The 21613-nt window shown below is 39.6% G+C and overlaps 3 protein-coding genes across 3 annotated transcripts in view; 2 read left to right on the plus strand and 1 right to left on the minus strand.

Moving 5' to 3' along the window:
- The first annotated feature begins 2151 nt into the window (after window positions 1-2151).
- Window positions 2152-5520, plus strand: LOC102231649 (nuclear factor 7, ovary-like). The gene is made up of 2 exons (XM_023325713.1): window positions 2152-2625; window positions 2706-5520. The coding sequence occupies exon 2, from the start codon at window positions 2723-2725 to the stop codon at window positions 4328-4330; it is 1608 nt and encodes a 535-aa protein (XP_023181481.1). The 5' UTR covers window positions 2152-2625; window positions 2706-2722; the 3' UTR covers window positions 4331-5520.
- A 94-nt stretch (window positions 5521-5614) lies between these two features.
- Window positions 5615-16067, minus strand: ssuh2 (ssu-2 homolog (C. elegans)). Its single transcript, XM_014475125.2, has 13 exons — window positions 15975-16067; window positions 12696-12785; window positions 11646-11738; window positions 10254-10344; window positions 10045-10174; window positions 9283-9343; window positions 8954-9078; window positions 8577-8639; window positions 8238-8317; window positions 7708-7800; window positions 7514-7619; window positions 7288-7395; window positions 5615-6892 (listed from the first exon to the last, which is right to left on the minus strand). The coding sequence occupies exons 1-13, from the start codon at window positions 15988-15990 to the stop codon at window positions 6758-6760; spliced, it is 1191 nt and encodes a 396-aa protein (XP_014330611.2). The 5' UTR covers window positions 15991-16067; the 3' UTR covers window positions 5615-6757.
- A 2380-nt stretch (window positions 16068-18447) lies between these two features.
- LOC102233681 (semaphorin-3D-like) overlaps window positions 18448-21613 on the plus strand; it is a 52289-nt gene continuing 49123 nt past the window's right edge. Inside the window, exon 1 of the mRNA XM_023325159.1 lies at window positions 18448-18661. The gene's annotated coding sequence lies outside the window, so the exon portion shown is untranslated. The remainder of the gene's footprint in view (window positions 18662-21613) is intronic.

Consider the following 21613-nt stretch of genomic DNA (forward strand, 5'->3'; position numbering starts at 1 on the left):
CCCTTGGCTCCTTTTATCAATCTTCCGTTAAGAATCTTGGTGTCATTTCTGATTGTTGTCTTAAATTGGATAAGCAGGTGAGCTGTCATGAAATCAAACTTTTTTTTCATCTGCGCCTTCTAGCAAAGGTTATATCTAGCTTTTGTCTCAAAGACTTTGAGAAACTTATCCATGCCTTCATCACTACACGTTTAGACTATTGCAACTCATTATACAAAAATATGGACCAATTGTTTTACAGCATCTCCAAATGATTCAAAATGCTGCAGCTAGACTTGGAACCCGGTATCGAGAGCACATAACACCAGTATTGCCAGTTTCTTATCGGATTGATTTTAAAAATTTTTTACTGGTTTTTAAAGCTTTACATGGCCTAGCCCCAGCTTATCTTCAAGACCTTTTTCACAACCATTTTGTTTCTAGAATACTTCTGTCAAATAATATGTTGCTCACAGATGAATAACCAGGGTTGTTAAACAGATACAAGCAATAATTCACATTTTTATTTTTATTGTGCCATGTATATTATTCTGAGACTTTTTGTTGGTAGAGTCTTATATATAGGAAAAAATATGGTTAAACTATTTAGTCTTCCAAGGCGGAAATTTTTCTTCAACTCTAAAATGATAAAATAAAACTCATTCATAGAATCACAACATCAACCATTTGTGAATAGAGCAAAACACTTAGCATGCTATAGGTAAATGTTATCATTTAGTTTGGCTAAGAAGAATTATTGCACTGTCAATAAACCTCTTCTAATAGATGTTCTATAGTTACCAGAGGAACACAATAACGCCTTCATGAGCTCAAACTATTACCAACTATTTTACCTGCCATTGAAAGTTTTCTTAAAAGATTGTTTGTTAGTCTGCAGGTCATGTGACCAAACCAGCTGAAAAGATAAAACACTCAACAGTTAAAACTTGAGATGATAAGTTTTAACATTTTAAAAATGTCAAAACATTTTTAACATGTTTTAAAAATGTTAAAAAGTTTTAACAACTAGAGATTTACGCAACCTCTAATTAGGTAACCCCAAGATCACTGGGTCTTCTTAAAAGATAGAGTCTCTGAAAACATTTCTTAAAAATATAGACAGTGTTTTCAGCAAAATTGAGCTGACTGTCCAGGAATGACCCAAGGTATTTAAAATTTACCACAGTTTCAACAGGTTGGCCATCGAGTGAAACTGGAACCACTTTCAGGTTTTGTTTATGTCATTTAATTAGCTCTACTTCCTAAAGGAAATGAAAAGGGATGCTGTTATGTGAGGGACTTTAACTTTTACGGTTCCAGTAATGCCAGAATTAATAATAAAGAATTTGTGGTATTCTGATTTAGTAATGTAATTATATTAGTTGTGTTACCACCCCCACGCCACTAGAGGCAGTAGCAGGCCCGAAAAGATACAACTAAGGTGCAGATTTAGAACGACACAGAAAGCTACGGAATTTGTTAAAAACTGTAAGCTGGTGGCGTAGCGGTTAGCGCGACCCGTATTTGGAGGCCTTGAGTCCTCGACGCGGCCGTCGCGAGTTCGACTCCCGACGATATTTGCCGCATGTCTTCCCCCCCCCTCTCCTTCCCCGTTTCCTGTCATATAAGGGACACTAGAGCCCACAAAAGACCCCCTGGAGGGGTATAAAAAAGTGTAAGCTGCGCTGAAGTAAATAAAAGAGCGAAGTTCAAAAACATACTGAGAGTGAAACGCCTTCCTAAAAATGAAGATATATCACAGATTTAAAAACATAAAAAATAAAAACGGGAGACCGCGGATAATATAGGAAATAGCGCCCCCTTCACTTCCGGACTGCAATGGTCCCATTTCCAAATAAGGTATGAGACTGACAGTGGTCCGTCCCCGCCCCTTTCTGTTTGCTGCAGCGAGGTGTGCTTGCTTCTGCCTGGCTGCGTCACAGAACCTTGTTTTGGCAACACTAATAGCCGTCCGGCCAGAACAATATTTAGGAACCAAAAATAAAAGCAGTATAAAACAGAAATACCCCTGCTGCAATGCAAAGGCGATAACAGACATGTCAATTCAACAAAAAGGTGTTTTGGGTTAGGGTTAGGGTAAGGTGTTTTCATAAGAAAAATGAAAAATAAACAAATAAATAAAATTAACTCAGCTACATTTCCTGATTTTCTTCAGAGTAAAACAGATGCAGCATTTAGGACAGTTTATCGTTCATTATTAATTTTTTCCCCCTAAAATGTGCAGAGATTAATGTTTCTGACAGACTCACTTTAGAATGAAAACCGTTTGTTTTGGGTGAAGCAGGAAGCTCCGCCCCCAACATCTACTGCCTGAACTGAAACAGCAAGCTGGGTGGGAATTGTTTCTACTGTCTTTTTTTACAAGGTATGTTCAGATCTCTGGAGAGAAAAGTAAAAATGTGAGCTTTAGAGCAGGTTTAATTCTGAACTTTGGGATGAAACACACCTCAGTTGGAGCTGAACTAAAGCAGGAAACAGTTTGCGATCGTTGTTTCCTGCAGAGAGACTCCCAGACGATCAGATTCACCTTCAGACCAAACTAGCAGCTTCCTCTGAGTGAATCCAGCTGCAGGAGAGAAAAGTGGAAACCCCCAACTCTGCTGCTTCAAGCTGCTCACACTGAAGGTGAGTTGGACCAAGAACACTCAGGGAAGTTAGTAGAGGAGGGAGGGAGCCGTGACTGACTGGACTTTCTGTGTTTTCAGCTTCACTCAGAGACAACATGGCTTCCATGTTAGAGGAGGATCTCTGCTGTCCAGTCTGCCAGGAAGTCTTTAAGGATCCGCTTGTTCTGTCATGTAGCCACAGCTTCTGTAAGGAATGTCTGAAGAACTGGTGGAGAGAGAAACCATCAAGAGAGTGTCCAGTTTGTAAGAGGAAATCTTCTAAGGCTGATCCGCCTTTAAATCTGGTTCTGAAGAACCTGTGTGAGACTTTCTTACAGCAGAGCGATCAGAGACTTTCAGAGGATCTCTGCTGTCCAGTCTGTATAAAAGTCTTTAAGGATCCTGTTGTTCTGTCATGTAGCCACAGCTTATGTAAGGAGTGTCTGAAGAGCTGGTGGAGAGAGAAACCAGCAAGAGAGTGTCCAGTTTGTAAGAGGAAATCTCCAAAGGCTAATCCGCCCATAAGTCTGGTTCTAAGGAACCTCTGTGAGACTTTCTTACAGCAGAAAAATCAGAGACTTTCAGAGGGTCTCTGCAGTCTGCACTCAAAGAAACTCAAACTCTTCTGTCTGGACCATCAAGAACTGCTGTGCTCAATCTGTAGAGATTCAGAAAAACACATCCACCACAGATTCAGACCAATCCGGGAAGCTGCTCAGGATCACAGAGAGAATCTGAAAATATCTCTGGAGTTTTTAAAGAAGAAACTGGAGCTCAGAAAGGAAGTTAAAGAGAAGTTTGATCAGACAGCAGAACACATGAAGGTCCAGGCCCGACACACAGGGAGGCAGATTGTTGAGCAGTTTAAGAAGCTTCATCAGTTTCTAGCAGAGGAAGAGGAGGCCAGGCTGGCTGCACTGAGGGAGGAAGAGGAGCAGAAGAGAGGGATGATGAAGGAGAAGATGGAGGCTCTGAGCAGAGAGATAGCAGCTCTTTCAAACACAGTCAGAGCCACAGAGGAGGAGCTGAGAGCTGCAGACGTCTCATTCCTGCACAACTACAAGGCTGCAGTGGAAAGAGTCCAGCGCTGCCCCCTGCTGGAGGATCCACAGCTGCCCTCAGGAGCTCTGATAGACCAGGCCAAACATCTGGGCAACCTGGCCTTCAACATCTGGAGCAACATGAATGACATGGTGACTTACACTCCTCTGGTTCTGGACCCAAACACGGCTCATCCAGGACTCCACCTGTCTGAAGATCTGACCACTTTGACTCCAGGAGAGGAACAGCAGCTTCCTGATAATCCAGAGAGGTTTGAGGTCGAGTGGTCGGTCCTGAGCTCTGAGAGTTTTAACTCAGGTAACCACAGCTGGGATGTTGATGTTGGAGACAGTGAAGGATGGATGCTTGGTGTGTTAGCAGAGCTTGTCCAGAGGAAGGGACTTTTAGAGTCTGGGTTGTTGGTTATGTTGTTTATTGATGGTGAATACGAAGCATTTTCTCCACCAGCTCCTCCAACGTTTCTCTCAGTCCAGAAGAAGATCCAGAGGATCAGAGTGAATCTGGACTGGGACGGAGGAAAGCTGTCGTTTTCTGACCTGGATACTAACACACACATACACACCTTCACACACACCTTCACTGACAAGGTGTTTCCATACTTCAACACTGCTGAAGTAAAACTCTTACCGATGAAGATCTCAGTAATCAAACAGCAGCTCTGAGGTTTTCAGCGTGAAGAACAAAAAGTCCAAATTATTGCAGTTGTGAGAAATCATTTCTGGAAATATGTGTCTCCCTCTTCTTTCATCCTGAGCCGGGTTCTACAGAATCCAGACCTGAATGTTGAATGTTTGTGATTTTCTATGTAATCTGGAATATGACTCCTCAACAATATAAAGGACAATAGTGAAGTTTGAGCTCTCCCTCATTCTTTAAAGAGACAGTAATCATTGTGTATGTAAACTTCATGTCTCACAGACATTCATACAGTATATTTAAACGTTTGGTTGAATGTTTATCTTGGTAAACACTGCATTATGAGAAATATCTTACTTAAAATAAATTTTATGTCACGTAAATATGCGTGTTTTTTTTTTGTTTTTTTTTACCAAAATGTTTCTAGAAATTAAAAGAAAGTAACAGATTCTCTTTATGGATGTATAAAATATAGTTTTATTTGTCTTACATATATAACAGTAAAGTGGTGAAATAATCAACAATCAATAAAATACACATAAAAGCTGTTTTGTTCTCATAAACCAGGAGAAGTTTCTTCATGTTTTTAATAAACGTTTTATTTACAGTCAGAGGCAGTGGCCTGGTTCCACTAAAGCTTTTTTTTCAGTCAGCTGTTAAATGAAACAGCAACAAGTTTAAAACATGAAAATATTTCCTTTGGATAAGATGGAGAGGATGGACCGAGACACCATGGAGCGACTGAACTAATAAAGGTGCAAAATAAAATGAAAAACTAGAGAAAAGGTTTGAATTGAGAAGCTTCCAGTGTTAGAAGGTCATCATGACACAAACTAGCTGCATTTCCAACCTGATGTGTACGTGCTGCATCACAGCCATGAAGGTTAGCATAGAGTTGGGATTTTAATGAAGCATTTGAACCATTTTTCACTCCATCTGATCCAAACCGACCCTCTAGGACGGAAACAAACTGATAAAGATGTTAACCCCAGTACTAGTGTATGAATAATTCTAATTCTGCATGGATTAGAGATAATACACTAGTTATTAAAAAAAAAAGACACTGGAGCTGCATGTTTGAATTTCAGTTCAAACAAATCATTAAAATCAAAGCATGAATGTAACGTTGAGCGGACGTAAAGTTCTGAGAGGAACTGAAACAAAACCGTCAGAAAACTGCAAAATGCTAAACTTCACTTGTTTAATGATATTAAAATATTCAAACAGATCAATCAGTCCCTATGGATGTAAACTATGTAGATATTTGCTGGTTCTGTATCAATTAGTGTTTCATAACATCTCAAATAAAGGCGTAATAAACCCTGAGAAATGTGTAACAAGTCAGCTGCAGAAATAATGAATCTGAACGCTACAAAAATGCTAACATTGTTTTACACCATCTATTATAAACAGAACTGACTCTGTCTGTAGTTTACCCATTAATCAGAACATTAAAGAAAAACTAAGGAAAATAAAACTGAAACAAAGTTCTGAACATGGACAACTCATGGAGCAGTCTTTACTTAATCTGACTGTCCTAGTCAAAGCCCTGCTTTAAATCAAACCAAAACATCCTGACTCTGTTGCTGATATAAAGGAGTTTAGATTTCATCACAGTCAGAAAGAAATCTCAAAAACAGAAAATAGTTGAAGAAGAGGAAACAATTGTGTTCAGTCGTATAAAATGTAAGAAATTTTAATCAATACATTATTATTTCACATTATTACCTGGTTGTTTTCTACACTTGGTGGTACTGATTCATTCATAGATGTGTCCTCTAGTTTTAAATACAGAATTTTGCCTCTTCAATATTTTCTAAAATCATTGATATACACAAAACTTTTCATCAATAAATTATAAATGACGTTTATCTGTAAAAGTGATGCCCTTTAAGTTAATTTCAAACTGATATAAATAATAAATGTCAAAAATATTGTGGAAGAATAAATTTTTTGTTAAAATCTCGGCCTTAATGTGATAAAATGATGTTTTAATCTGCTGGTAATACCTCAGGGTATCAGTAGGGGGAGTTATGCTTGATCCTCAAGTGTCCCGGTTCTGTTCAGGTTTGGTTTTTATAGACCCACTAGAACTATTTTCCTCCATCTGACCCAAACTGACCATCTGGAATCTGAAGAACCTGCTTCTTCTGGTTCTACTCAGATTTATCTGAGTATTTTAGTGGAAGTATTCATCTCGTTGCAACCAACCAAACTATTAGATTGTCTTTTAAAAATCATTTCAGCGCAAAGTTTTACCCTGAACACCTGGAGGTGCCTCAAAGAACCAATGAAGGTTTTTTATTTTGACCTTCAAGGTCCAACATGATGGCAGCATGTTTAAAACAGTCCATAACTCTTCTAATCACAGATAAAAATGTATATGTACAGTGTGGGGTCAGAGGTCAACAGTGATCTGGGTATATCTGTGTGTGTTTTCCTGCATGCTGAGCTCATAAAATGCTGCAGGCGGTGGGATACTTGGAAGTGAAGACCTTGTTCTCCGTCCCGTAAACATAGAAGCTGTAGTCCTTCCCGCCGTACGAGTAAAAGGCGTGAGTGAGGGGCACCAGCTCGATGGTCTGACGCTACGGAGGGGCACACAGAGGTCAGGAGGTCATGCAATGTCTGGTAATGCAACACCATAGTGATAGGACATCAGCAATGACCTTAGGGAGGTAGCTTCAGGGTTTCCCCCAGCGTGTAATATAAACCTGGTGGGCCGCCAGGCTTTACATGCCCCCCGCCAGGCTTAGAATTGTTTGTGGATTTAAATCATTTTTTCACCAGTAAAAGTAATAATAGGTTAATGGTCGATGCACTGAGCTCATCTTCTGCTCAAAATGGCTAATCTTGCAGAGAAGGTTCACCTCCACCACCATCAAGTAAGTGCAGCCCCCTGAATCGATGTGGAGGGTGCACTTACTTTTTAAGACTCTCTGAGCCCCAGGAGTCCTGAAAGTGTCAGAAGGTAGGCGCGTACCTGCTGGAGGATGCGGCTGGTGGAGGTGAAGCGATACAGGTGATCGTTGATCAGTTTGGCTGAAACGTCGCAGATCTCCTGATCAGGGAAGCCGTGGATTGGATACACCTGGAGAGAGGTCACCATGGTAACACGTTACATCTTTTACCACTTTGATGTTCTAAAACCCTTTAATGTTAGCGTTCTGCTGACAGGGTTTGGACCTGGCAGAACCGGCTTGTCTCACCAGAACGTTCTCGTCGATGAAGAATGGGTCGCCTGACACCTTCTCAAACTTCCTGTCTGGGAAGTCCGGCTGGCGGTCCGGGATGAAGCAGCTCACGTTGTTTTTCCTGGAAACACGGCAACAACAGATGGACACGGTGAGGTCCGAACGGGTCGGAACCGGGTCAGAGGAAAGCGAGTGTTCAGCTAGCACACCATGTGACCGTGAGCTGGATGAAGTGCAGCAGCTTCTGGGCACCGTGGCAAACAGAGCAGGTCTTGTAGCCGTCTCCACGGCAACTGACACACCTGGAGAAACAAATATGGAGTCACCAGGAGAACAAAGTGGGTGGGAGACAAAAGGACCAGAACCAGAAAAGAACTGGAACCAGAACAGAACCAGAACAAACACAAGAATAACAGCAGGAACAAGAGCCAGAACAAAACCAGAACCAGAGCCACAACTGAACAACCAGAACTATAACAAAAACAGAATCAGAACAGAACCAGAACTACAACCAGAACTAGAACCAGAATAGAATCAGAACAGAACAGCTTGTTGAGCCTCTTTCAGCTTCTGGTTCTAGTTCTGCACCAGCAGATGATACTAGCAGAGGTCCGACCTGCTCTGTCGTCATGGTGATGAGGTCTGGCTTGCTCTGTCGTCATGGTGATGTGAAATCTAAACTCTACAGTTTGAGCTAACCCCCTCAGCAGGACGTTAAAACGTAAAAAAGCATTTTCACCTGCGGCGGCCCCGCCCATGACAGGAAGTGCAGCGTTTTTTTCTGGCCCGCCCATTACCGTGGCAGAAGCTGCAGCGTTTCTGAGAAACAAGGAGAGAGATGGAGTTTGTTAAAGCCGATCCATTTTCAGCAGCAGATGCATGATATATCGGAACCAACATCTGAACCGGTCCGATGAATACAGAACCGTATGATATATGTTATTTGTACACATGACAATACAAATGGAACTTTGTCGATGTTCCACTAATGTTGAAAAAACAAAATTTTGCAATTGTGGTGTTTAAATAAGAAATTGAAATTTCTAATATGACCTCTGAGTTAAAGGTTCCACCTCACCATTCCTCGGCCGAAGCAGCCGGCGCAGCGCGTCCTCCCACAGCCGTGGCATTTATGGCACACCTGAAACAGAAACACACCTGGCTGTTAGGCAGCGGCCGCTGGTCCAGGTAGGGGGCGGAGTCACAAGAAACCATAACCCTTTTTGGAAAATAGTATTTTTTATTACTCGATTATAACCACAATACTTTAACCTCTTTAAATTTTGCACCTCAAAAATTTTACCAAATGTAAAAAAACTAAAACTACTACTATACTTATAAAAACTAAACAATATTTAGCTAATAAAAAAATTATTAAAACTAACTGAATTAGATAAAACAAAATAGAACTAAGCAGTAATGAAAAACCCAAAACTATTACAACCCTGGTCGGACCTTCACGAAGGACGAGTGTGGCACTGGGATCTTCTCCACCCTGTTGGAGTACATCTGCGGCGGAGACACCGGGATGTCCCAGGGCGGGGGGCTCGCCCCGTACTGGGGGCCGTCCACCGCCTGGCCTGGTCCAGAACCACACAGAGACACGGAAAGAAAGGTGCTTCATCACGCTGCTAATCCTCTTCACGAGACTAGCAGAGTCAGTCAGAGGCTTCTTCAGAGCTGCTGTAACACAGACCTCTGCAGGAGGTCCAACCAGTCTCTGCAGAGGCTCTGAGGAATCCTGAGTGGACCTGAACTGGTTCTGGTTAGTAGTGAAGGTTTACCGTTGTAGGGCTCCAACTGCCAGGCGCTGGTTCTGGTCTCAGTGTAGGTCTCCAGTCGATACTGAGGAAGGAAGACGAGAAAAAGGATGAAGACAATAACATTTAGGTTCAAGCTAAATATTTAGCGAATATGCAAATTGGCTTGCTGCTAAGCGGAGTGGAATATCAAAATAAAAGCTGGGTTTTGCTGCTTATTGGCAAACTCATTTGCATTTTAACTAAATATTTAGCTAGGACGTAGATATCTAGCTAATAGTTAAATATTTAGCTAGCAACCTACATATTTAGTTAGCAAGCTAAGTATTTAGCGCTCTCTAGAGCTAAATATATAGCTTAGATTGAAAACTAAATATTTAGTTCTGAAATTACGTATTTGGTTAGAAAAATATATATTTAATTTGGAGTTAAGTATTTAGTTTGAAAACTAAATACTGTCATCAGTGACTAAGGTAACTAGCTTTAGCATTTACAATAGGATCTATTAGCAATAGCTAGCAGATTATGATTGACAGCGCTAAAATCCCCCTCCTGGCTCTGATTGGTTGTTTCAAATTTGCACTGGGTGAAGGCAGAGGAGTTCAACTTTTCCCAGATTATGTGTCTCACACCATACAGTCACAATATAGTAAATATAAAAAATTATTTGTAAAAAAATATGTTTTAGAAAAGCTTTAAATGAATTTTACTACATGTTTTCCTAGCATAAAGCAGCCAGGTCATCTGAATAGAGTCTGCTGCTGCAGACAGAGGTTGGGTTCTGACCCGGTAGACGGTGACGGGCTTCAGGTCCTTGAAGGTGAGGTTCCTGGCCGGTTTGGAGCTGTACTTCCATTTGGACTCGACAAACCTGAGCAAAGCGTCTCGGGCCACGTCCTCCGATATGGACGGGACTCTGGGGACAAACAGAAGGACGGGTTAACCCTGCCATCCTGTCCGGAGCCGCTGTCAGACCCAGACCGGCCCGATCTTACCGGATGGTGGGGACCGAGGTGCTCCGGTTGACCTCTGGCTGGGGGTTGTAGGCGGGGGGCGGAGGGTACAGCGGCTCGTCGTCCTCTGGACCTGCAGGGAGACAGGAAGAGTCAGATCTTATGCAGGGTTGCAATGGGGTTTTCACTATAGTTTGGCTTTTGTTTGTCTAATTTAGCTTGTTTCAGTTAATTTTTTATAGTGTTTTCTGTTTTTTATTAGTTATTATTAGTTAAGTAGTGTTTAGTTTTTATTAGTTATAGTTGTAAATAACCCAAAGTTAAGCTCTTTATTTGACTGTATCCCTTTTTATGGCCTATCACCTTTGCTTTGTTTTATCTATTCTATCTATGATTAACTTCTGATTTTAGGCTTGATGCTTTTATTTTGAAAATACAACTTCCGGTTTATTTATTAACGAACAGCAACTAAACGACAGCCAAAGTTGGATGAAAAGTTGCAGCGGAGTTGATAAAATGTAGCTTGTTATTATCAGACATCTTCATAGAGGCACACGGTATGCTTATTTTGTAAATAAGTATGTTTCCAATGTTGAGTAACTAAAAGTGTGCATTTTTTTGATCAGATACTAAAAGTAGAGTTGTTTTTATATAATAGCCTTTTTTATATATAAAAAAGGGCTAAAGCCAAAGAGTTTTGCCTTTGCCTTACCTTTGGCTTACAGTGCTTTTTCCTGGTACATTCCCAGCTTTTACGGTGGATCTAACGGTTTACTGCCGTTAAACCTGACCAGGGAATGCTACAATAGTAGTAGTTTTAGTTTTTTCATACTTCGGTTAATTTTTCAGAAAGATTAGAGTATTGTATTGTGATTATGTATGAATCAATTGGGTGATGAATACTCCACAGAAGGTACCATTTTCAATAAATTTATTTAATTATTGTTGAATAACTAACAGTCTCTGGCACTTTCTCCCAACTTTTGCTGTCGCCATTTTTCAGACTTAGCAAACGCTGCCATGATGGAATTTGCTGAAAGCTGACATAAAAACGTGTGAGGAAAACAAAATCTACTTCACATCAGTTTGAAAGGTTAATAAATAGATTCAAAAAGACAAAAACCAAGAATGTTGTATGTATGTTTTACTTAGTTTTATAAACGCATAATGTAGTTCCTGTTAGTTAAAAAAATTCTCAGCTAATTACTGCTTTTACTTATTTCAGTTAAGGAAAATGTTTTCTCAATTTCAGTTTTTATTATTTGGTTAGTTTTTGTTGACTAAATAACTTTGGTCGTATGTCAGTTTCCGCCATATTGTGAGGGGCAAATACGTGAACATGTGTTCTGATGTTACACCATGAGACTCTTCAGTTGCACATTAGGATCAGCAGGAACATAACGACTCTCTTCTCACTCTCTCTTTTTCTCTCACCTCCTTTATGCCCTTGGTATCCATCTATGTCCTCCAGCCATCCAGGAGGGGGCGCTGATGGTCCCTCTTCTGGTATGTTTGGATCAAATGAGTCTGAAACACAAAAAAGTGAAAATGGTTTTACTTTAAGGCACAGGTGTCAAACTCCAGTCCTCAAGGGCCGCTGTCCTGCAGTTTTTAGATGTGCCACAGGTACAAAATGGCTTAATGACCTCCTCCTTGTGTAGATCAGTTCTCCAGAGCCTTAATGACCTAATTATTCTATTCAGGTGTGATGCAGCAGAGGCACATCTAAAAGTTGCAGGACAGCGGCCCTGGAGGACTGGAGTTTGACACCCCAGCTTTATGGTGTTTTTCCTCTTCAGAAGCTCATGAATAGATTTTTCTCTGCTCCGTTAGCTTTTCATTGGCTGACAACTAGCATGGCTAGGCTGGTCATCCCCACTTTGTACTGTTTTCAAAAATGGTTACAATATCTGTCAGATGCAACATCAATGCATCTGATGTAGGTACGTACATCAGATGCATTGATGTGTTCTTTTTAGAGAGAGATTATTATAATCCATCACAATACCAAGCATAAACATAATGGCAATTACAGAGCTGAAGTTGGCTTCTGATTAGGAAGGTGGCTAAATTTTTTTTTACAATCTTCAGCATTTTAATTTGCTCTAGTGTAAAAAACATCAATACTTAGACTTTCCAAACATGGATTAGATTATATAACACTAGAAGCAGAATATTTAGTGTGTCATTTGTGAATGTACTAATATGGCTTTTTATTGAACTTTCACAAATAAAACAAAGGTTTCACACAAGCCTCTGAGGTGATAAACGCCTTAAAATTAAGCAAAATGTATACTTTCTCTCTCTCTGTCCCTCCAGCAATAGCAGCAGCAGCATCACTTTCTGGGTGCTAACATCACTACTACATAAACATACTGGACTTGGTTCATTTGGACCAGAACCAGCTTACAGCTCATTTCTTCTAATGCCAAGATTAGTTTGCCACTCACAACATGGCGCCACAAAGCTAGCGCTCAGGCTCACCTCCTCCTTCCTGCTCCTGGTATCCATCCATGACCCCCAGCCATCCAGAAGGCGATGGGCCCTCATCAGGTATGCTGGGATCAAATGAGCCTGAAACAGGAAGAGTCATGGAGAGAAATTAAAGTTTTAATAAGGGAACTTTGTTAAAAAGGACCTGAAGTCATGAACAAGATCTGTGACATAGAGACTCAGGCTGCTGCCGGATAGATGGATGAATGTTTGGGTGAAACTCTTTGGTGTTGAAATGACTCCCATATTCATCTCCAGGTGTTTAAAAGAGAGAAATGATTTGATCTCTGCAGATATTACTCTACATTTGAATGTTTTGGTTTGGTTACCACAGAGCCACATCTAGAAATGGGGAACTAGATGATCAACTTTCTCTCCACATATAACAAATTCCTTCAGTTATTTATGAAGATAAAGCATTTCCACGTTGGAACTGGAGTTTAATCAGCAACAAAATAAAATCTGACTGGATCAGGACTTTCACACACTGGAGTCTGAAACGGCATGTTTAAGTCGCGACTAAACCGTCTGGGTTAGGTTTATTTAATCTGGTTCTACATAACAGGATCATTACGTCACACCCACAGCGGAGAATACGCGCGTTCTCCAGCTGATCGCGTTGCTCCGGCTCCATTGGCAGATAAAAATACAAGCCGAGTCGGAGACTGTAAACAATACTTCTGGCTGAGGGTAAAAATATCAGCGAGAAGGTGTTTCCCTCGGCAATCTGGGCCCAGATGGACGGAGAGCAGGAAGCAGGGAGAGATGGAGTCATTAGCAGAAAACCTCCAAACAATCAGCCAGGGAGCATGAGCACAAACACCACTGATTACAGGAGCTCAACCCTGAGCCTCCAGAGTCTGCGTGCAGATTCATAAATAATGCTGCAAAATATGTAAATAAACATCAACTTTTCGGCAAGTAGAGCCTGGCGGCCCGCCAGGCTTATAAAAGATTGGGGGAAACCCTGATTATCAGATAATTTATTATGACTTTTTTTATCAGATAATATACATTTTCATCATGATTTCCTGCTTTGATTATAAGAAAATATGTAATACTTTAAATTAATCACATCAAATTAATTTCATTCCCACAGTTCTTGTGGTTTTCTGCAGCAGTTCATTTTCTTTCTTGTCAGAAACGTTTCCATTTCTTGCTTGCTAAGTTAGCTTGATAAGCAACGTAGCTTGATGAATTTGACTGGCAGCCAATCAGAAAATGAGCACCAGAAAGAACATTTAAATCAATGACTCTAACTTATAATTTATTTTTGTAAAAAGATTGAAAAACAAACAAAAATTATTATGACATTTTTAAAAATTTTTTTTTTAGTTTTGCATGTTTTTCTCATCTTCTCTCAAACTTTCTGCGACCCCCACAATGCCCCCTGGCGGCCTCCCAGGGGCTGCGACCCCCACTTTGAAAAACACTGGTATAGACGATGGATGGACCAAAATGAAACTTACAAAGTATTATGTGTGTGGAGGGAAACTAACCCTTCACATCTCCCTGAACACACTACCCTCATGGTAAAGCATGGTGGTGGCAGCATCATGCAATGGCAGGTTGGACAGAGCAGGAGGAAAACCAGTTAGAGGCTGAGACTGGGTTCAGCTTCCAGCAGGAGAGCCAGCCTGAACATCCAGACAGAGATATTATGGGATGGATTAGATCAGAGTAATGGGTTAGAACGGCCTAGTCAAACTCCAGACCTGAATCCAACTGAGAATCTGGGGGAAAGGCGTGAAAACTGATATTCTCATATGAGTTTAGGTGCTTTATGAAGAAGAATGGAGAAAATGTTAAGTGTGCAGACGCTCTAATCTGCTGGAAGTTGACTTAGTAGATGCATGCCACACGTTTCAGATTTTCATTTCAACTAAATGTTTAAAAGAATTTAGAATTTTCCTTCAACTTTAGTGTTAGGAATTACTTTGTAGTTCCTAACCTTTTTTGTTTAGCTTTTTGGTCTGACAAAAAACTAAACTAATTAAGGTTTAAAGTAAAAATGTTTTATTGGTAGCTGACAGTAAAGATGAGACCTGGAGTAAATCGGTCCAGTCAAACTCCTCAGCTGACCAGAGGCTCTGCGCTGTAAATAATTAACACGCATATGGTAATAAAACAAAAGCACACAAAGATCATCCTGCTGGGATGAAAACTGAACTCCAGATTTTACATCTATTAAAAATGTGTCACGGATTCCTCTGAAATACTTTGATCTACTTTCACAAAACCGAAGGGGTCCTAGTCCACCTCTGAGGGGAACGCCACAACCAGTAGAAACAAACAGCATTTAAATAATTGGAACATTTCTAAATGAAGTGAATTTAATTGCATCACATCAAATTGAACTGAATTTAACAAAAACAGAGAAACCTGAGCAGAAGTTTTCTTTGTGTTTTTTGGCAGTCTTCTTAAATTAATAGGAAACATGGAAATGTCCTTTAAAATCCATTTAATCCATTTGTTTTGGAGCAACCACAGGTGAAATGCAGAGACGATATATAGGTTTTGTTATTGTTGATCCACAGTTATCCAAAAGCATCACAGTATAACAGATGAATTAATCAATGATAATTTCCATCCATATAAAATTAAAATAAAACAACTTGAGTGGCAAAGTTGACATAGCAAAAGAAAAACCTTAAAATATCAGATCATTATTTCGTTAACTATTTTTGTTAAGGCATATTTAGCCAATTATATATTAACTGTTATGATTGTTTTTGAATTTAAATAATAAATGGCACGTGAAAGTTATAAATTTCATGACTTAATCATTCATGACTTCATCATGAAATGTGGCACTACTGGATTTCCATACAGACGTATCTACAGATACTGTAATTTAACGGAATTAATTACACACCTATGCAGTTTACATTCAGTAATCTTACTCAGATTGGATGCTGAAAGCAGAACCTGGGCTCCTATTCTACTGGGTCTTTAACTCAAAACCTGAACTGGTGCTGTAACTCAGAACCTTGGTTTTGTTCTATTCCACTGGTTCTGTAAATCAGCAGAACTTTCGTGAGCTTTGTTTCTGCTCCCTGCTGTTTCCAGTTAAACTCTGAAAGCCTCTTCTGTTCAGACAACTTTTTAAGGAAACTTTTTCACAACAAAAATATCAGAGTAAACGGACTGAATGTTCTGACCCAGTTCAGTTCGGAAGAAAAAAAAAAAAAAGCATCATAGCGAATTGTGAAAAACTTTTTGAAAAAGTTGCATACCTCAAGGTTTGCTGTTAAAATCATTTAAACTCACCGAGATCTCCGTCCATCTCGTCTAAATTTCTCAACCGGACCTGCCCAGAACGCAAATAAAGCTCCGCGGACCCGAAAAACAACAAAAAGTAAAGCTGCGGGAATACCACACCACTTCCGGTCAGGACTTTCACAACAAAGCTTTGCGACCGCAGCCGGCTACATAGAATAAATTACAAAAATAATAACGTTGAATTAAAAATAATACATTTGTTCTTCAATGGAGGAGAAAGTCATCTTTAAAATGTAGAGATGCAATAATATAAATTTGAAATTTATGTGTGAAACACATTTAAAAACAAAAGTCAACCAAAGAGCTTCACATTTTACACCTTCAGAATAAAACCGTAGAAGTAAAATGCAAAGATGAAAAAAACAAGCCTAAATATTAAGATATTATTTATATCCAATCTTTAGAGTAAAGTATCTGTCAATGGACTGAATGTTTGTTGTTTATGGTTCTGGATTCCTGTTGCTTCCTGATCTATTCGTAAAGCTAGTGCTTACGCTACGTTGCCACCAGGGGGAGCGCTGCTCTAAAATGTGGTGAAGATCCCGAGGTGCGTTCACTGACGTGATGCCCTGTGGGATATAAAACCTGAACTCTCACTACATTCATGAACTGTAAACACACGTTGACCTGTTGATTACCCATTTTACAATTAATTCATCCTGAAGATGAAGATATTTCTACATATTATTATTGTGAAGTAAAAGAAGAGAGAAACGTGTTTGTATAACGAAAGAAAATATATCAAGGCATAAATAAAGATAAAATTAAACAGATCAACAGAAGTTATGTAAGAAACCTTTAATATTAATCTGTTTTTATGAAAAATATTAGTTTCTGGTAGTTTTTCTGCCCTGTTGGATTCCAGAAGTCACAAGAAAATAGCTTCAACTGGGGGTCTTTATTGATTTTTCTGACTCTGAGATTATTAATGTGACAATGAAACATTTAAAGTTTTAGTCAGTAATCTGGGAAACATGAAAACATAATTAATTACTAATTAATTATGCTATTTTGTTGTTTAAGGTGAATTACAGTTGTCCATGTCTCGCCTGCTGAAGCTTTTAAAGCAAGCATTTTTCTAACATTCATGGCTCTATTTTGATATTTTAAAGTCATATTTATATTTTAGATCAATACAATTGGGTTATTCTCATTTCCTGATGTTAAAAAATATATATTTTTACCTATTCTCCAGTTTCTTGTTCTCCTATTCACCTGTTGTTGAAAAAAAGCAAACAGATTACAGAGCAGCAGCTGAACTGGATTCATTTGCTTTCCTAAATAATAAAACATATTTTACAACCTGGAGGCTCTACATTGCCACCTTCAGGCCAGGCGAGGCTACTGCAACTTAATCAGTTGTGTTTTATGCACAGATGAAGGAAAACCTCCAGAAATTAGCCTATTTTTTAAGGATCTGTTTAAGAACAAATACAGAATGTTTCGGAAATTATCCATAAATCTAGAACAACTTACTTTTTTAAACTTTGCCTATAATGAAATTAATACAAAGCAAAAGAAAAAACCTGCACAGAGAAAAATACACAAATGCATAAAACTGTAAAAAATTTATATTAGCTGCAAATAGAAGTCTTTTCATTTAAAAATTAAATCAATCCTTCATTTATTTTCAATTTACTTTTACTTTGTTATTTTGTTTTTGATTTTTGTAATTTATTCAATTTTATAGATTTATTTTGGCTACTTCTTGTTGCAGGTAGAACCAGAACCGAGTCTCTGCTTTGATTTTCCACCATCTTAGTTTCCTTCTGTTGATCCTTTTCTCTCTTTAGTCTTTTTTTTTGTGTGTCTATGCACATCCTATTTTCATGTCATTTATATCTTTTAGAGGTGCTTTGCAAAGTTCAGATGTTTTTTTTTCCGTGTTAATGAATAAATTAGTCTAGAAGGATGTTTATTCAATAATATGATTTTAGAAGAACGTTATATCGATTTTAATCATAAAACTGTTCTCCGAACACTGAGTGAAGATCAAAACAAAAATGAAACCCAGGAATAAAAACCCAGGTGTCAATTAAATGAGCAAGAAAACAAATATTAAATAGAAGAAAAGAAGAATAAACTGAGAAAAATTCATCAGTAGGCTGAGCCAACAGGAGCAAAATGACCAAACAGGTGAAGCAAAACTAATTAAAACCAACGTTCAAAGGAGGATTTTACATAAAATAAAAACAAATTATGAACATCCTCTTCATGAGACTGTCTTAGAAGAAACATCTTCAGTCAGAAGTTTCTTCAACTTCGCTGTAATACAGACCGAACAGGAAATGTTTCCGGCCAAAAGCCATCAAAATCTACAATGACTGAATCTTAAATTAATATGAATAACAATAACATTTCATTAATAAAGTATATTAGCATTTGAATTCCTAAACTAAACTGAGTCAGTCGGTCTCTTTTCAGCAGAATTCCCGAGCGGTCCGTGAACGCAGCACTGTGAGACAGCTTGAAGCGGCAGCTGAACTTCTCCGTTAGTTTCTATCTGGACCATCTCTGGGCAGAGTGGTACCTGCTGGACCCGGTCCAGAACCTTTCCTCCTTCTAACTGAACTGAGATAGAAACCTCCTCAACCCGGTTCGAAGGTCCACATCCCGGCAGCAGAACCCTGGTACCGGTCCGGAGGTCCACATCCCGGCAGCAGAAATCCGGTTCGGTGAGTTTTAATCCGCTGCAGGCGGTCTAATCAAGGTTAAATTATGACTAGTAGTAAATGGATAATGGAACATTGATCAATATATTTCATGTGGATTTGCTTTATGATTTTGATGATGGCGTTTGATAAACTGTCATGTTTATTGCTTGTATCATAATTTATTATTTTTACGTTGTAAAACTTTAAATCGATGATTTAAAGTTTATATAGTTGATATTTTTAGGTGTGATAATGATAAAAGTGTCGATAAAAACTTGTTTTTTCTTAGCTAATTGTTAGTTTTTGACTACATGGCACAGCAATCATGGTCCCCAAACACACAAATGATGCTCTTGAGAAACATAACATTTATTTAGGACAACTGTCACATACATACAGTAAGTGTGATTTGTATTACTAAACTGCACACAGTAACTGTATTTAATTATATTTTTATATTTATCGTCACTCTCATTGAACAAAGAGTGGATAAAAACAACAGTCCAGACAATATTGGTGTGTTTTGGTGGGTTTCAAGCATCTTTAATTGGAATTTATCATGGCAATGATAAATCAAAATTCTTATCATGATTATAAATTTATCACGATAAATGATAAATTTATCACGTTAAATGATAAATTATCAGTTATCTCTATACTAATTAATGATCCTGGTTCTGTTTAAATCAGCTTTGGCTCGGGTTCACTCATGTTGACCCAGAGTTCTCAGTAGTGTCATACCAAACTGGACCAGGTGTGTTTCCTCTGATTGGAGGGTTGGATGTTTCTGACGTCACTGAGTTGTGTTTAGGTTCAGTCAGACTTACTGGTGATTTAAGATCATTAAAGATCCTTCTGGATCATTCAGCGATGATGTGTAATCTGCCTGATGGGAGGCATTACCAAGGTGACTCTGGATCACCCTGAGACTGAGATTTCGTAAACCGGATTGTTTCTAGTAAAAAATGAGTTTTGAAGCGGTTCAGACCAGAGACGTAGATGTGGTGGAGGAAATCCTCCTGATGCGTTTATGGACCTGCAGCAGAGTCGGTCAAACCAGAGAGGAACGAGAGATCAGAGAGGGAAACCTCCCCTCATTGTCTCGGCCTTTCCTGTTCTGGAAGTCAGCATCACCCCCTCTGCTGCTTCCTGCGTGTGTGTGTGTGTGTTTTCCTGCCTGTTTTGTGTCATTGTTTTGCCTCAGAAGCAGCTGTTTACATCTGGATGGTGAGGATGATCATGGAAAATCCCTGTATGACTGATGTTAGCAGAGAACTTGAACGCACCGTAGTGTGTAGTATTGATCCCAGAAGTTATTGCGATAAACGATAATATAAGGGTAATGGCATAATAATGCCTTCAAGATGCAGCTCATCTTTGTTTCTGAGCTTCTGCCTCACGGAGCAGTTCGCCACTCAGCTCCTTCAGACTAGCCAGCAGCAATCAGCAAACACCAGGTGGAACTGAGCATCTGTTGACTGATTACTGGAGCTACTTCTCAGTGCTATGTTGTTAAAGGGGCCATGTTGTGATTACTTGGAGGTGCAGTTTCAGGAAGAGCAGCAGTTTTTAAAGAGAAAAAAAAAACTGCTCCAATTTCAAGTCATTAAATTACAAAGTAAAAATTCCTTTAAGTCAACATCTGAAGTTATCATAGTTGCTTGATTGTGCTATAAAATGACAGCATAATGGAAAACACATAGTGCTTTAAGTTTTTATTGACATGTTTTAGTGGGAATAAAACCAGTTTGATCCCTCTGCTCTCTGGGTTCAGAGTTGCTTGTTTCCCCTCAGTAACATGAGCCTTCGCCGTGGTTTACTGTCAGGCTCTCTTACCCTGCAGGGCATCTTTTGGTCTGTCTGTATCAGTTTAAAGCTGAAACTCTGGTCCAAGTGTCAGGCTAGCTTCTAGGAGCAAAGTGCTGAGATGTTTGCTCTGCGTCAACTTTAACAAAATCATTTTAACCCCTTAATACCCATGATGACTCCATGTTTCCCCGAAGAGACGATCTAAGCTGAGGATGAGGAAATAACTCTCCTAACGTCAGTTTTTACTCTGACAGCTGTTTGGCTCCTTGCAGCGTATTTATCTTGGAGACAGTGAGGCGTGGTTGCATGCCGCTCGCCGTCTCCTCGCTGTCCTGCAGTTCTCTGCTCTTCCTCCTCCGATGTCGCCTCAGAGGAATCTGACGAAGCAGGAGGATTTTCCCGCTCCGACTGAACCTTCATAAATCATCCAGGAGTCACTGGAATCTGTTGCTCGGCGTTTCATCATCCTGCAAGTTAAAATCCCATCATAAAAACATTTGAAAACTAAACAACTAAACACCCACATGAAATATGCAGAATGCGTACTGATGCCGAAAAGCCCAGAAAAACATCCTCTTCATCAGCAGCCGGGAGAATCCCCCTCCTCTTCGTCTTCCAGCCCACAGCTGAAGGCCTGAAGCTCCAAACGTCTGTGGGAAGAAAAACAGTCCAGGAAATAGAGGAAGCTGGTTCATAAGAGAGGCTCCTGCAGCTCTGGAGGTCAGGGGTCAGAGAGGAACCACCTGACCAACCAACCAGCCATCCAACCAACCAACCAACCAACCAACCAACCAACCAACCAACCAGCCATCAAACCAACCAATCAATCAAATAACCAACCAGCCATCAAACCAACCAACCAACCAACCAAATAACCAACCAACCAACCAACCAACCAACCAACCAACCAGCCATCCAATCAGCCGTCCAACCAACCAATGCGCTTTCCCCCTTTCTTACAGACCAAATCATGTTTTAGGCCTGATTTTCCCCTTTATTGAATATATTTCTCTTCATCTCTGCCTTAGTTTGGGTCTGATGATCATCTTCCAATAAGACTAAAAACAGAACAACATGCACAGCGGAGAATAATGCAGATTCCTGCAGGTGATTCATCCTCAGACTATAATGTCTGTAATACAACACGCAACATAGACTTGTCGC

This window comes from Xiphophorus maculatus, chromosome 20, assembly GCF_002775205.1.
Source record: "Xiphophorus maculatus strain JP 163 A chromosome 20, X_maculatus-5.0-male, whole genome shotgun sequence".
NCBI lineage: Eukaryota > Metazoa > Chordata > Actinopteri > Cyprinodontiformes > Poeciliidae > Xiphophorus > Xiphophorus maculatus.